Source organism: Ictalurus punctatus, chromosome 16 (assembly GCF_001660625.3).
Source record: "Ictalurus punctatus breed USDA103 chromosome 16, Coco_2.0, whole genome shotgun sequence".
NCBI lineage: Eukaryota > Metazoa > Chordata > Actinopteri > Siluriformes > Ictaluridae > Ictalurus > Ictalurus punctatus.
The window spans coordinates 17,357,363-17,375,120 of record NC_030431.2 but is presented as its reverse complement, the minus strand read 5'-3'; the positions used below and the strand labels follow the sequence as shown (position 1 = coordinate 17,375,120).

Sequence of the window (17,758 nt, the reverse complement as noted above, 5' to 3'; positions counted from 1 at the left end):
CTTGCATCAGCTTTAATGTCACTACCAATAATTCAGGTGTGCTAACTATGTAGTACTCTTTGTCTGTTTAATGTGACTGGATTCTGCTCACGGCTAAATAGGCGGTCATAAATTTGTCCTTGTTTCTGATGTCATTAAGTGTGCTGTTCTTAAAATTTAAAATAGCTAAAGTTTTACTTGAAAAGCCATCTAGCATAGATATTATTATAACTATATTACTATACATTCATATGAAATAGTCCTAATGTTCCACACTATAAACAATAAAGCATCCAGTGGAAAACCTTAGGGTGTCTTCTTCCTGCTGAAAAAAACAATAGAATCCATCACAGAGATTCTAATTCTAACAAACCATCTGCTAACCATTAAAACCATTACCATTATTGGTCCTTAATGGTGTCTACTAGACATAACATAAAAGGTAATAAATTACCAGTAGAGACCCACAGAGACCATTACAATTTCCATTAAATCCGATACAATTCCATTATAACCATTAAAACCATAAGAAGTACTGTGAGGGTATCTATTGTTTTTTCAACATGACTTCTTGTTCTTCTTCTTCTTCTTCTTCTTATTATTATTATTATAAAAAGTTGAATATTTGCAATATTAAACTTTTCTGATGTCATTAAGTGGGCTGTTCCGGCAGTTTTATAGACTGTTAAGGGAAAGTTACTGACCCTAAACATGTGAGAATGATTGCATTCACTTCTCATTTTAAACAGTCCATTTGTGTCAGCCACTGTGCTCCACATGCTGTTATAGACATAAAGCCTAATACTTCTGTTATGCTTGGTTCCCAAAGTGACACTCATTGGTTCAAGATGTACAGCCACATAGTCTGGAATTTAATGATTTTTTTTATGTCATGATGATTGCTAAGATACATTTGTTATAATATTTACTTTAGTGTAGTTATAAGAGCCTAATTAAGTTTCACTACGTAACACGTTTTGTTCCTGGGTAGTAAGTATTATTTTCTAATTGCTTATGCCTCAAAAACATAGACGATGAATATTAATCCCCTACGCTTCATGCTTTTGTGACCAGGACATTGGTAATGTGAAATTTTCATTGAGAAAATGGCAGAAAAAACAACAACATATGAATCAAAATGAAGATTATACTAAACGACTTATATTGTCCATGGTATTTCATTCAAAGTCCAGTATATCCTGGTGGAAGCACTTGTCTTGCTCTTCTGAGTACACTCCCATGTTCTCCTTGAATTGATCAAGACAAGCATCAAGGATATAGACTTTGAGAGACATTCTGCAGCCCGTCGCGCTGTAGTTCTTCACCAGAGTCTCTGGGAAGCTCTGAACCACTGCAACAAAGCTGTTCAGACCGTACTAATATTGAACACTTCACACAGATTTCCTAAAAACAATAACTGTTAAGCACTAAAACAATATTTTTTTATTCTGTTGGAAAGCTCCTTGGACTGAGATGCCAAAATTTTACACAAGGTGGCGCCATTTCTCTTCATTTTCTATCATGACTTAACAAGCACAGTTACAGATTCAGTGATGGTGATTTGTAAAAGGCCCGTAAAATACAAAAAAACAAAAAACAAAAAAACAAAAGCAAAAACAAAAAAACAACAAACAAACAAACAAAAAACATTTGTTAAAGCATATGAAAGAGTTAACTTTACAGGGATTTAACAGGACTTAAACCTGTTTCCTTGTCACATACATTAAACGAGATTTCAGTGCGGTTAGACAATGTAGATTGATGTATTATATATATATATATATATATATATATATATATATATATATATATATATATATATATATATATATATAGAGAGAGAGAGAGAGAGAGAGAGAGAGAGAGAGAGAGATGATATGTGGTTAAATAATGCGGCTAGACAGTGATAAAGTGTTTTAATTTTGGTTGAATATAGCATATGGTTTGTTCTGTCCGAAAAGTTGAAGAACATGAGCCCTTAAAGTGGCTTTCCTCCCCTCAGTTCTCCAAGTTGAAGTGGTTCTCCTCCTCTCCATTGCTATGCTAATCAGCCGTGCTGCTCTGAGCTCTGAGCTCCACACTGCACTGCACGCGCTCTGTCCCGTCTCAAGTTAGGAGATGCTCACAGGACTTCTGTGTTTCTTCTTCTGAAAACACGTCCATGTCTCATCGCTTGACGAGACTCGCGGTTTGTTTCATAGCTGTAACTGTAGCTGAAATCTGTGGAAGTATCTCCGTGTGTACTGAGCACCGAATTTGAGGAAACTTTCATCTTGGAAACTTTGATCCGAGTGCGCGCGCCTCAAAGCGGACCCATGAGTTTGGACCAAGTTGGTACTTTCGCATAGAACTGGTGAGATCTCTGTTTGGTTTAAGCCTTATGTTTTATTGGCTAACGATTAAAAAAAAAAGTTTTCAAATGTGATGCATGTTCATTAGGTTGCTTGGTTTAAAGAAGCGATTAATAGTCCCTTTCCGTGATTTGCAGGTGTCTATGCAGTTTTATTGTATAATAATCAGACAGAAGAAAGGAGATTGTTGTTGTGTTTGTTAGACGTTTGAAGAAAGCTCTTCATTTCTTCAGTCATTTTTGGGAACTGTTTAAATTATTCTTACATATAAAAATCAAGTTATGGCACTTTTACACTTTACAATTTAAAATAGCTAAAAGTTTACTTGAAAAGTCAAATAGCAGCGATGTTATTATTATAACTATATTACTATACATTCATATGAAATAGTCCTAATGTTCCACACTATAGACAATAAAGCATCCAGTGGAAAACCTTAGGGTTTCTTCTCCCTGCTGAAAAAAACCCCCACACACAAAACAATAGAATCCATCACAGAAATTCTAATGGTTTCCACTAAAAAATACCATTACAAACCATCAGCTAACCATTAAAAACCATTACCATTATTGATCCTTAATGGTGTCCACTAGACATAACACAGAAGGCAATAAATTACCCGTAGAGACCCACAGGGACCATTACAGTTTCCATTAAATACGATACAATTTCCATTATAACCATTAAAACCATTACATGTTCTATGAGGGTATCTAGTGTTTTTTCAACAGGACTTCTTCTTCTCCTTCTGCTTCTTCTTCTTATTATTATAAAAAGTTTCATATTTGCAGTAAGGTTCTTGGAGGCATCTTAAGGTTTGCACTGGTGAGACCAACTGGAGAACCCTTAAAAAAAATCATCCAGAACCCGTTTGTTTTTACAGATCTTATTGGTGCATCACATGCTGTGATTCTCAGTTGAAATAGAAACTGTTTTCACTAATATTAAGCAAAATGTAGTTTTCATTTCCGTTTGTGGACCAGTGCATTTTAGCAGTGGAGGTCTGTGAACAAAAATAATTGTCATGACGGCATTTCACTGCTGCACTAAAATAATTTTCTTGTTATTATTACTCTATGCCGCACTGCTTGTTTCCTCTGGTGAAGCTTATAACTAGTTTACGTTCATAAATTTCCTGTTCTGAATGTCCTTCTCACAGTCTGGATAAATTCTGCAGAATTTTCAGCTAAGATGTGGGACACATCGGTGCGTTCAGGACTGTTTACATGCAGGAAGTGTTGCCAGTGTCCTTAGGGCTTGGCACTAGAAGTGAAGAGCTCCTGTTGTGGTGCGCTTTGTCCCTCTATGGGATCCACAATCACGTGACTGGTTTGAATGGAGAAGCGGACTGTCTGTCCACGGGCGAAAGCTCATGCTGCTTGATTATACATCATGCACTCTTGAGAAAGCCTGACAAAATGTTCATGCTGCATTTCAAATATATGATGGGTGTGGATGTGAAGTGATCAGTGCAATCATACTTACAATCTAGCCATGAGTAAGTCGTTATTTTAAGCATGCGCATTTTTTAGAAACAAAAGTGGTGTAATTTTCTAACTAAGCACATTTAAACAAGTGTACTAAAACAGTGTGGCAACATGATCTTTCATCAACAGTCACTGTATTCTTTAATCGACTCTCTCTGCTTGCTCTCAGCTTGGATCAGAAGGTTTTTTTTATATCTGCTTTGAAATAGATCCACTGGTTTGTGTTGAACAGGATTGCTTGCCTGATTTGGTGCCATTTATGTTCAGTCTGAGACTCGATATATTGTTGACAGGATGGATAGAAGGATGCTTACAAAGGAACTTGCGCTATATTGTCTTCATAAAAAGATAAATGCAATGACAAATACGTGACTCCATTTACAATTACTAACAACTGATCAGGCTTTTTCAACTTCATCAAGAATGATGGTCGTGATAGGATGTTGTGTTTTTGTTGTAATATCTTGACAACAGCAGCGTTTTATTATTGTAGCATGATCCGTGTTTTTGGGAGTGGTAAGTTGCTCCAGATGGTTGCCATAAAAAGAGAATTATTCCATGGTATAATTAAAGGGCTTGCTATCATCGAGCTTCAGTTTACCATCTTCTGGTAGATAAAAATATGCCAAACCATTGAAAATGGTTGAATTTTGTTTGCTTCTTGTTTTAAATATGTGGAATTCTACACAAATCGCTTCTCTCAGTTTCCCATGAAGCACACTCATTGCTCATGCATCATAAAACAGCTGGAAATCGGAAGCTATTTTTATCCAGTAAGACAGTGATTTTATACTTTGATGACAAGAAAGAAATAGTTCTCAAAATATGTTTATAGCTCAACAACTTAAAAATCACAGGATAGTCAGTTAGAGACTTACAAAACTGTAAGATGTGTGTAGTTATATTGAGTGACTATGGACAGCTGTGAACTCTGAATAGTGTGGAATGTGGTGCATGCCAACTCAAGTGGTTTCACTTCATTCACACACAGTTTTGGATCTGAAAAATCAGCAGAATTTTGTAGTCTATTTAACTTCATAAAGACAGATGTGTTTTGGGAGTGCTCAGTGGGAACGGCTCAGAGAGATGCTGTCTGACTGACAGGCACACATTGCTGCGTTTTACTGGCTGCTTTAGTGAACGGTGTGGGAAATCAGCAACCTCCAGTGCCATAGAAATGCAGAGCTCTGCCCTGATTCTCTCACTGGATAAAAAACTTTGGTTACCAAGTTTGGGCTTTGGCGCTTTTATGCTTTACTGGTGTTATGGAGAAGAGCTTTAGTCTGTATTTAAGTCGTTAATCCACGCTCCAGTACTCTCACAGGGAAAGTTTGAAGTACTTCCTAAGTGCTGTCCTTGACTGTCCCAACGTCACAACAGCTTAAAAATAACCTGAATCCGCTCAAACCGGTCTTTAGACCAAACCTTAAAACCATGCAAGGTTTACACCTAGTTTACAACTAGTTAAGTATTTAGATGTAGACAGACCTAAAGAAGAATTCCAACTATCTGATCTAAGATCTTTACCACATGATGCAAAAATGTAAATATAAAGCACAAGATTTAAGAACTACGTACCATCCTGACCATCCATGATTATGGATTATATAATCCACGTCCTTAACAAACATCAGCCTGTCCTTTGCTTTAAAAAACACTCCAATGACTAAAATAGATGATATATTTTTACTTGGATGGATGGTGTCACTGCTAATGAAAACGTGTTATAGGAATTTAAAGTGATTACTTGTGAAGAACTCACTCATAAGTCCTATTTAGTTTAATGTCACACTCCAGCCAAAAAATATCCACCCATCATACTGCTTATCCCAAACAAGGTCATGGGGGAGCCTGGAGCCTATCCCAGGGCACAAGGCAGGGGGACACCCTGGACGGATTGCCAATCGACATTCACAGTCAGCCAACAACACATGTCTTTGGACTGGGGAGGAAACTGGAGTATCACCCAAAGCATGGGGAGAACATGCAAACTAAAAAAAAAAAAATTGGGATTCAAACCTTGGAGGTGTGAGGCAAACGTTTCTTGTCTGGAAAGATGGCACTTTCTTTTTGTAAAACATTTTTTATGCCATCTAGAACTCTAATCCTTTCTCTGTTTTGTCCCTCAGTGGAGCCCTTAAAAGTTCTGCAGCGAGGGTTCCAGGCAGAACCACTTTAAATCTAAGAACTCAACAATCAAAATAACCATTAAGAACCATTTCATTGGTCATCAATTTACAGATGCAGCTCAAATAAATTAGAACATCATGGAAAAGTTCATTTTTCTCTGTATCCATCCATCCATCCATCTTCAACCGCTTACTCCTTTTCAGGGTCGCGGGGGAACCGTAATTTAATTCAAAAAGTGGAACTTTCAGATATTCTCGATTCATTACACATAAAGTGAAATATTACAAGCCTTTTTTTTTTTAATGTTTACGGCGTACAGCTCATGGAAATTTAAAATCCAGTATCTTAAAATATTACAATAAAGAATTTATAGTACAGAAATGTTGACCTTCTGAGAAGTATGTTAATTTGTGCACTCAATCCTGCTTTTGCATAAATTACTGCATCAGTGCAGCGTGGCATGGAGGCAATCAGCCTGTGGCACTGCTGAGGTGTTCTGGAAGCCCAGGTTGCTTTGATAGCGGCCTTCAGCTCGTCTGTATTGTTGGGTCTGGTATCTCTTATAGATTCTCCATGGGGTTCAGGTCAGGCGAGTTGGCTGGCCAATCAAGCACAGTAATAGCATGCTCAACAAACCAGTTACCAGTAGTTTTGGCACTGTGGGCCAAATCCTGCTGGAAAAGGAAATCAGCATCTCCATAAAGCTTGTCAGCAGATGGAAGCATGAAGTGCTCTAAAATCTCCTGGTAGACGCTGCATTGACTCTCGACTTGAGAAAACACAGTGGACCAACACCAGAAGATGACATGGCACCCCAAATCATCACTGACTGTGGAAACTTCACACTGGACTTCAAGCTACTTGGATGCTGTGCCTCTCCACTCTTCCTCCAGACTCTGAAAGCTTGATTTTCAAATTGAAATGAAAAATTTACTTTCATCTGAAAAGAGGACTTTGGACCACTGAGCAACGGTGTTTTGTGTAAAAAGGTGTTTTGAGTGAATTAGCTGATTAGAGCTCTTCTCAGGACGGCATTGTTGTATTATAAATTCTTTATTGTAATATTTTTAAGATACTGGATTTTTTCCAGTATCTCATTTCCAAGAACTGTAAACCGTAAGCCACGTATAGTGGTCTCTGGATGTGCGACTAAAAAAATTCTTAATGTTTTCAGACTGTCATCAGATGTTATCATTTCATCTTTGTATTGTCTTATAAATAAAGTCAACCAAAGAGTGCAACAAAAATGGATAAAATTGGCTTCTGTGATGTTGATATTAACACAATAGCATGCAGTTTAGTGATCTATAAATTGAATAATAATCCAAGATTGTAACCAAGTGACCATGTGTTATGCAGACATCATGGTTCATTGCGAAATAAACCTTTTGGAAATGTCCGGAATTAATTAATTGCCTTTGGAATGTAACCATTTTGGTGGAGCCTTGCAAATATTGTTTCACAGATGTCACCCTGGCAAACTAATAGAGCTGTATTACTTGTGCTGAGAAGAAACGAGCTTCTGTCCTCATGATTGTGTCAGAAGCCACTTACATGTAAAGTGGGTAATCCTGTATTTTCTCCCCAGGCTCTTCTAGAGCTCTTAAAGGTAGAAGACATGCTGTATATGGTTTTGGTAGACACAACATTCATTTCCAGATCCACTCACATCAGTTAAAATACTGTCTCCAGCTTACTCTTGGCCCTGGATTCCCTCGATCTGGGGCTGGGCAGACGTCTGTGAGACATAACATTTGGTAAAACCATATCCCAATGCTGGCATCTATAAAGCACATGCGCATGAAATTTGAGATTAACTTCAGAGCGGAAGCACAGAGCATAGCGCAGACCTCATTTGAAATAATCTTTTGGAGCACTCTAGAGGTGGGATGATTGTAGCTGTAGCTATTGAGTGTAAACCCAAAATGAACACCCGAAAGTTTCAAAGGATTCAAGCAGGTCCAAAAAAGGGCCATTTGATGGCATTGGAGGGAAAGAATCCCATCTCATGACACATGCCCGAGGCACCACCTGTCCCCATAAAAAGAGAACCGAGGACAGTTTGGAGAGAGAGCAGTTTAATGCAGCATTCTGTTGAGTTTTTAATTAGCCCCCTGAGTGGCTTAGCCCATGGACAACCCCTCCTTCACAGCCTGTATGCTCTGAAAGGCTCAGGCAGAGCGCAGCCTGTGACTTGAAAACTAATTATTCTGGGTGAATTTTTTTTGGACCAGAAATGTGGCTCGGGGTTACATCTGCTTCTGTTACCAACCTGCCGAACAAATGTTTAGCAGGACCTTTTACACTGTTGTTTTACCCATGGACGGATTCCCACTGGAGTGACATGTAAACTTTCTAATCAACTGTCTCACTTGCCATTGATTTAAAAAAAAAACAACATTTTTTAACCATTGCTCCAAGGCTAATGTAATTCGTAAGTATGTGATGAAATCTCGACTCAATATACTGTGTATAGTAGTGAAAGGTGAACTTCCTTCCCCTGTCTGTCAGCCGTGTTTGGGACATGCTGTTATAGTAAAATAATCAAAGATGGGATGAAGTGATGTGACCAAACGTGAAGTAAAGTAAAGACTGTTACCATGCTAAAGGTGATTACAGTTGCCTCAAGCATGTTTGTCCACTTATACCACAGCAATGTTTTAATTTATTACATTTACATTTTAATGTATGAGATTTTACATTACTTTACCAAGGTTACAAAGCTGACTGTTACAAAGCTCTGACACTGGAGTCTTCTTCTGTAAATGTTAAATTAACATATTCTTACTGAAAGCTTCATCATGTCACATCAACAGTTATAGCCTCATCTTTGCTAAATAACAATACTTTGAAAAAAAATTTCAACAGCTCATTTAACCCAGAGCTTTTCATTTGACTGATTATATTTGAGTGAATATAGACATACTAGATCTCTTTCTGTTTTCCAGGCCTTTTGCTTGTTTCTGAGTTCTATGCTAGTATAGAAAGTGGAATATGAAAATGTTTTGGCTGGACCGAACTTGCCACTGGGCTTCAAATCAGCATTCCTGAAGGAATCCTGTAATGTGTGTAGATCTTTATAACAGATGTGAGAGGGCATTGTTGTGCTGTGTGCAGCAGCAGATAAAGTGCATATTTAATATATTTAATGCACAGCACTAATGCATAGAGGGTTTTCTTGTTTCTTCTACCTTGTTCAGGTAGAACCTCTTTTCAAAATGAAACCGTTAACAACCCAAAGAACCCTTGAGGAACTGTCAGTAAAAAGGGTTTCTCAAGGGTTCTTTAGGTTGTGAATGCTTGAAACAAACAAACAAACAAACAAAAACAAACCCTCTGTTGTAGGGTTCTATGCCAAACAAAGGAGTAAAAGAACAAGAAAGCATTAAAAAAGAAAAAAATACATGTTTATATAACAGATAAGCATAGTAAAAAGTAGAGGGCACAATAAGATATGAATAACAAAAACAGTGTTTTGCAACATTAATGAGCTGATTAGATCTATTAATGGGGCTATTTTTCTCCGTACTGAATGAGATATCATCTACATGACATTTGAAGCCTAACATTCAGATATGTCTGAATAACCAACACTGATGTTCACCAGAGCAGAGCCCTCGTGTGTTAGAGAACAAATATTTATGGATGTTCTATCTGCCCACTGGCCTGAGCTTGGAAACACTTCAGAGCACACAATCTCTGCTCATAAATAGATCCTGCGTAGCATCAGGGCTTCAGTTCTGTGTCTCAAAGTCCCAAAATCCCCTCCTTCAGGCACCCCAGAGTGTATGGGCCTCTTCAGACACCACAGCAGTACCCTTGTTTGTGTGACCCCCCAGTTGTTGGAGGGCTTTGCGCCTGCAGCTGTGTCCAGCCAGTTAGGTGAAACCAGAGCAGGGCAAGTGCTGCTGCTTCCATTCACACTGTCGAGAGAAGCCCGGTCTCGCACTCTTCACTCTTTCTTCCTCACAGAGTCATCTTTTAGGCCCACTCAGAGGCTTGCGCTGTAAAAACGTTACTGCTTCGTAGTGTCACTGGGTTGGTGCTATTGTAGTAACACGACACCAAAGATCAGAGGGAATTCATCTGGTGCAGTTGTGCATGCTAAGCAGATACCATGCCTGGAGAACAGTTATTGAGTAAATGAGTTCCAGTGAAAGTGTTGGAAATGTGTCTAGAATGCTGGGAAGCTTTTAAAACGGACCCACATTTTGTTCCTTGTCGTTCTGAGCATATAGTAATGGATTCTTATTTGATTTTTGCATATTAAGTAATTCTATATCTATGAATATATACCTTTCCACGTGACACGTCTACGTTAACTTGGAACGTTAGCTTTGCGTTCCTTGCATTGTTGTCCTAAAAGGTTTTGTTTTGGCTTCAGTTATTTCTTGACTTCTGTTTGTTTCTATTAAAAGACATAGATGATCTTTGCCACAGAATGAACATGACATACCAGCCTTGTTCTTTCTTTTGAAATGGCTAACCGTGTTGGAAGAATTTCCATAAACATGCAAATCTTGTAGACAATGGTGTGTTGTAGATGATATAACATAATCCGGGCCTAAGGTCAACAGGAATAATGATTTTATATGTAATGAGTACTCTGTATAATAAAATCTAGATAATTGCCAAATTGTGGCTTTTGAAAAAAAAAAAAAAACAAAACAAAAAAAAAAACAATTGGTGAGTGATTATTGCAGTGAGCGTTTTTTGCAGTGAGCCACAGTTTGGGTTTCTTCTAGTTTCATCTCATTCGAGCTGTTTTTCTGAACCTAGCGTAGCCGACTGAGGTGTGACGTGACTATTGATGGCGGTGGTGCTTTGTCCGATCAGTTCAACAGGAGGAATTTGTTCAGCAGGAGAGAGCAGCCTGCTTTCAGCATTGCCGTTAGCTGCGAGAGAGCTCTCAGTCGTCTGAGACAAAACAGTGCCAGTGTGTTAATGACATGTGGCTCGGCTGGCAGCAAAGCAGCCATTGTCAACGCAGCCCCGAACTGCCACACTGTCCTGTCAATCATGTGAGCAGAAAGCACAGGATGAAGGAGATCGATTGCGTGCAACTACACACCTTGCACCCAGAAGATCTGATTGAACATATCTGTTACGGAGCACTGAAAACAATTTGATCGCAAAATCCTAAGTGCACTTTAACTTTATTTTACACAAATACATGAATGCATGAATGGTTGTTCTTCATTTATTCAAAGCTGAATGAATACTGTTTTCAAGCTTATGCTGTATATAGAAGCATGGTCATTACTCCTGGGCTTACTGTTGACTTCAGCATACTGTAAATGTAGCAGTGTTTTGTCTATCACAATTTAGGAAACCCATAATGAGATGGTGTATGTTGAGACATTTTTGGGGGATCCCACAGCAAAGAAATTTGGGAAAGGCGTGGGAAATTGGAAGCAACTAGGCCTGCTCTCTTGACAGCTTACTGAACACAAGGCTTCCTGCCTTTCAGTGGTGAAGTCTTAACCTCCTGGCAGAGGCACCGGGTTTTGGACAGAAATATCCTGGTACAGTGGGTTGAGGTTTTGTTCACACCAGATATACCAATGCTTCTAGTAATACTTGGTGAAGTTCAGGAGCTGCATTTTGTGAGATGCTCTCAGGAACAGTTTCTTATCTGCAGCCCTTCCACATTTCATGACTTTAAAATCACAAGAATCAACGACACTGTGCGTTTTAGAAACTATGCTCAAGCTTCCATTCCTTGCTAAAATTACAACTGTTCCAGATTATCAACTTCTTATTATGGCCCTAATTTTATTTAATAATATTTTAAACTGTTTATGTATTTATGCATAATGTAATGTATGTAAATAATGTAATGTAATGTAAATAATGTATTTATACATCATCTGACTGGAGATGAATGCAATGAAAATGGACCTGTGGCTTGATCTTTTAAAGTCGCTGTTGTTACTGTTGTGTTAAGCGTCGATCATTATGCACAGTGGATAGTGGAATAGTTAAACATATGGCTCTAAGTCTGGTTGTATAAAAATGATACATACAATCAGTACGTTTACATGGACAACAATCATCCGATATTAACCCAATTAAGACGATACTCTGATTAAGAAACTGTCACGTAAACAACGAATTCTGATGACCTTAATCCGTGTAGGTAAGTGTGCGGTTTCGGACGCAGCCCACGGCTTCAAGCAGTCGTCTATTTGCACGTATAACATGACCATTAATTAATTACACTTGACGCGTTCGTAAAATTAAAAATGAAACACCCAAAGCTGTATACAGTACCATAACGAAGACGAACGTATGTCGAAACGTGAAATTCTGGAGGCAATGTCGGACGGCGTGACGTGGGGATGTAATGATGTGTGCCGTTAATCGATCTATGTTCTATAACGTATAAATAAAAGGAATATTCTACTCAACTCATGTAAACACCTTAATCTAAATATTGTCTTATTCAGAATAAGGGCAATAATTAGATGTCCATGTAAAAGTAGTAAGTGATGACAATCACTCTCTCCCCTGTCAATCACACTAGCCAATCGTAGGCATCTGTGAGCACATGTATGCAGATGGGGTCAGATATCTCTTTCCTCCATGTATTTTACACTGCCCTGTGATGCAGCATGAACAGCTCGTCCGAAAAGATTGGCCCTCGTCTTCCTTGATAGGGCAGATCTGGCTGGTAAACTGGCCAAGAGAAAATTAGGGAGAATTTGGTGGGGGGAAGTAATTATAAATAGCTTTGCCTAAAACTTTCTGCCTTTGCCAGGAGGTTAACAAGTGAATGGCAGCAAACATCCATCATAATCCATGGAAACAGCTATCATAATCCATGGATTTGAACCTGAGGTCTGAATTACAGAGGGTAGTCCACATGGGCCAGCCTAAGAATATAAATGAACTGGAAATGTTGTGTATGAAAGAGTGGTCCAACATCTTCTATAAGTGTCCCTAACCTTGCAACACGATACAGGCTCAGTGATGGTATTCTCCTGTGGGGAAGCATTATCAAATAATAATCATGGGGTGCTGACCATTTTGAAGCCAGTGTTTTGCAGAAGAAATACTACTCAAGAAAACTACTCAAGAAAACTTAAACATGTTCAAAGGAAACTATACACTGTGTCCGTATGTTGAAGATCAAAATAACCCTCAGTTCATGTGTTATTCATTTTCTGTTTCATTTTATACAAGTGATTCTATAGTGAAATGAAACCTTATATCTTCATACACAGGTTCATTCAGCGTCGTCTGTTTTTAGACAGGTAACTCACCGACACATTCAAAACAAACATTATAATCTGGTTCAGTTTGAGTTAGTAAATGGAAAATGTTTAATGTTCTTTGCCCTTTAGTACAGAATTTAAATCCATATTTCATAGTGGGATCTAGCTTCTTGGATGGTGAATAGACTGAGTGACACTGCTCTAACAGAAACAAAGAGCCTATAAAGAGTAAAAACACAGAGTTTGAGAAAGTATGACCCATGCACAGACTAGATGAATACTCTTTAGTAAAGCAATAGCTAAAATGAAAAAAAAAGGAAAAGAAAACCAACAACATATGTTTGGAAAGACTGTTTAGGAAGATTAGAAGAGAGACTCTGTATTTGCGTCTGTAGTGTACTTTAGAAGATGATATGAAATTCATTTCCCAGTACAGAGAAAGAAATCCAGTTACTCATTTACTGTATAAAGGAAACCTAAAGGCACTTAGTCAGTAAATGTTGTGCTCTAAATCTGCATAAATGTAACCTTTCAGAGATTTCAGAATTTGTTGTTATGTGTTCATACCAGTCTATCTGTGTGTGTGATTGCTCACGGATATTTTGCATAAAACTACATAACAGATTTGGCAAGACTTTCTCTTATGTCTGTTTTTATCCTGAATCTTTAGTTTTGGAGTGTAATAGTTATAGCTTTTGTATTATACACTTTATGGTCAAAGGTTTGTGGATACCTGACTGTCACACCCATATGTGGTTCTTCCCCAAACTGTTTCCACAAAATTGTAAGCACACAATTGTCTAGAATGTCCCAAACATGTTCCAGCATGACAATTCCCCTGTGCACAAAGCAAACTCAACCCCACTGAACACCTTTGGCATGAATTGGAAAGCTGATGGCACTCCAGGCCTTCTCTCTTGACATCAGTGCCCAACAAGTCTAATGTTCCTGTAGCAGAATGGGCAAGTCACTACAGCAATGTTCCAAAATCTAGTGGAAAGCCTTCTCAGCAGAATGGTGGTTATTATAACAGTATTATCACAGTCCCATTATCACAGGGTTGTAGGTTCGATCCCCGACCCACAAGCCTCCATATGCCGAAATGTCCTTGGGCAAGACACTGAACCCCAAGTTGATCCTGCTGGCAGGATAGTGCATTGCACGGCAGCTCTGTTGCCATTGGTGTGTGTGTGTGTGAATGGGTAAATGAGAAACAGTGTAAAGCATTTGTAAAGAACTGCTGAAGTTAAAAGGTGCTATATAAGTGCAGACCATTTACCAAGGGGGACCAACTTCAGATTAATGCCTATGGTTTTAGAATGGGCACATATAGGTGTGATGGTCAGGTGTCCACATACTTTTGGCCATATAGTGTATTTTCATGTGTTTTTGATGGCATTCAACAATTGCCTTAAACTAAAGTTTCAAGTCAGCATGTTGTCTGATTTTTTTTCTCAGTACAGGGTAGTGTGTACAAATACAATTGTCCATGTCTCTCATATACTACAGATGGAGACAGAGAATATATTGAAATATATTGAAAATTATTTTGTTCATTAGGAAAAATAACAAGTACTTTTTTTTTTAAATCTCTTTTTGAGTACATTAAAAAAAAACAGTATTATTTTGATAAAGTTAAATAGCTCCTTTCTTCACAGTACACGTGCATAAGAGCACCTTTTGTTGATTTGGACCCAGTGCAGAGATCATTAGAATACTCCAGTAATTTCTTTCTCTTGTGTTACTGTAATCATACAGCTGTTTATTATCCTAGTATCTCACTAGACTTTTATTACTTACAAGAGTGTCTGGTGAATTTCATCACCATCGTTAGACCGACATGGCAGATAACCAAACATACACCTTTACCCACAGCCCATTAGTAAGCATGCACATTTTACTCACCACTAACATTTTCAAACAAAACTCTGTAAACAATATACTAGAGACTGAACTTCATTAACCATTTCAACGCTGTTACTGTATGTGTCTCTGGAAGGTCACTATATGTTACTCTGTTTTCCTTTTGGAAACATGAAAGTGCAGCGAGACGGTCAGATTACAACCTTTATGATTATGAAGCTTGTGGCTAGAAAAGGGCACAAAGATATCACGCGCTCTGTGGCCTGTGGGGAAAAGCATCTGAGGCGGAGACTCTCATCATCGGCTAGAAATGTATTTGGTGATGCTAAATCAATGAATGAAAAGGCATTAGTGGACCTGTTGAGTCACTCTGAATGAGGGTGTCTGCCAAATGTGAATGTATTTTCAGTATATGGCTATTGTTGTGTTTACTGTGTAGAAAGAACACTCAGGTTGCAGTTAGGAACAAAAATAGAACATTCACCAAGTGCTTTTCATTTGTTTATATGTTTTAATGTTTCTTATTGCCGGAAGGTATTTCCCACAATGATGTTCTCCCTCCTGTGGCGCTGTGCCTCTGTCCTACTGGGCCTGTCATGTTGCCTTATGGGAGTGACGTCATCGCTGAACCTGGAGGACCCTAACGTCTGCAGCCACTGGGAGAGGTACACCACCCCACTCCCCACCCACACACACGTGCAGGCCAAAACTTTAGACTTTAATGTAACACACGTTTAAAATACTGCACGACCTGCCTTCTGTATTGTCATATATTATCTGTAATATGAGAAATAAATGTGAAAATTGGCCCATATCAGTGTGAACTGGGACGAACTTGTGATCTTAGACCCAAACAAGGCGTAAAATTCGCAGAAAAGAACAGCATGCGACTTTTTCCCCACTGGTGTTTATGATAAGTGTCTGGCCCAAAGGCACATCAGTATTTAATATGGTGAGACTTTATTATATGACATCTTTTCCATCCCACTAGACTCGTTTCTGATTATTCAGTAATACCTCAGGGTTAGTGACAGGTTTTCTTACTAATGTGACAGCTCAGAATAGATATGTCTGAGTGATTTGCTAAAAATAACTGATAATAGCTGCAGCTCCTTTACAGTTATTGCACTAAAAATCTAGATTAAGGCCATATAAAAGTAAGGAAAATGTCTTTCAAATACAGTAGAGTAAATAAATAATACAAGACGTCTGATCCAATTCGAGTGACTTGCTTCTGATAATTAGACGTGAATTTTTGGATAACAAGTGAGCTAAATGATATTCCTTAAGAAACTACAGTAAAGAATTTCGTAGTTTCCTCGTATGTATTGTGTGTGTTTAGCCACCTACTGAGCCTGCATTGCTGAATAAGTTCTCTCATCAATGACAGGCACAGACTGGCTGCCTGTCTGGACTCCAGAGCCCTTGAATATAAAGAACTAGCTCATAACCTTGGCGTACTAATGGACTCTGATCTCAGTTTTAGCAGTCAGGTCAAGGCAGTTACTAAAATCAGCATTTTATCACCTCAAATATATCAACAAGATATCAACAAGATTTCTGATTAAGCCAGACCTGAACCTTAATTCTAGCAGGATTGATTACTGTAATGTTCTCCTTGCCTGAATTTCACTTTACTAAGTACAAACCCTAATTAAATGCTTATACCGATGAAATATTTAGGCTTAAGATGTAAACAATTAGCTTTCAGTTTATTCACCCCTCCACTTCACACAGGAAGAAAACACACTGGAGCTCACAAGCATACAGTACACTCATACAGTCTAGTCTATCTCTTTGACACACACGCACAAAGTTTTAATAGGCAGAAGATTCCGGCAGCCAGATTTAGGAATGACTCAAGAATCCATTAAAGCAGATTGAAAAAGAACAAAGGTGGAGGCTGCTTTCCCAGATAGATTTACTTTCACTGAGTAATGCGTGGTAACAGCTGCAGTGCTTTGAGCAGCCATGAAGAGGAAGGCTGTTGAACAGTGCCTGCAGAGACATAGTGTGAGTGTGAGTGTGGTCTGGGCTCGTTTCTTAATCGATGGTACTTACTACCACTTAGTCACCACTGTTCATGCCTGTTGAGGATGTTTTAAAATGGCACAGAAACAAAAATAATACAGAAATACGCAATTATGAAAATGATCTCAGATACGTATATATGCAGAAATTCTGAAATAAGGCATAACCTTGTAGTGTGTCAAAGCAGTGTGAATTCACCTTCACTGAAGCAGTATTTGTAAAATTTTGACATAAAAGTCTTGACAATAGCTTCTGTTTTGGTCCGCCAAATATCAGTTTTCACAGAGTTTTCTTTTTTGTGATCGCTGCAGCCAAAAACGCTTGATTTTGCTGCGGCTTTTTTCAAAATGTGCGCTGTAATTTTTTGTGCTTTTTTTTTTTTTTGGTGTGGAAAACTACTCGAATTGGCGAAATCGCAATCGTACGACATTGTTTTTCATGGCCTTTGGTAGTGATGTCTATTGGTAAATGAGACCTTTCAGCTGTACTCATGTTCGACACACATGAACACATATTGAGGAGTTTTTGCATAATTTCGCGTTCATTTCCATGATCGCAAAATTGCGAAATCCTCGAGGGACTGAAATGTGCATGAATGAACTATTTATTCCCTTATAGGTTCTCTTTCACAAACCTTTCAAGTGATATTCTTCATATCTGTTCAGAAAAAAAAAAAACCCTGTACACTCGTGTCTGTGAA

General features: G+C 38.4%; 1 protein-coding gene across 1 annotated transcript in view; it reads left to right on the top strand.

Moving 5' to 3' along the window:
* The first annotated feature begins 1,862 nt into the window (after window positions 1–1,862).
* The window catches only part of megf10 (multiple EGF-like-domains 10), a 72,094-nt gene continuing 56,198 nt past the window's right edge, over window positions 1,863–17,758 (top strand). Inside the window, exons 1-2 of the mRNA XM_017488368.3 lie at window positions 1,863–2,332; window positions 15,562–15,692. Coding sequence (XP_017343857.1) covers window positions 15,574–15,692 — 119 coding nt within the window. The 5' untranslated portion in view covers window positions 1,863–2,332; window positions 15,562–15,573. The remainder of the gene's footprint in view (window positions 2,333–15,561; window positions 15,693–17,758) is intronic.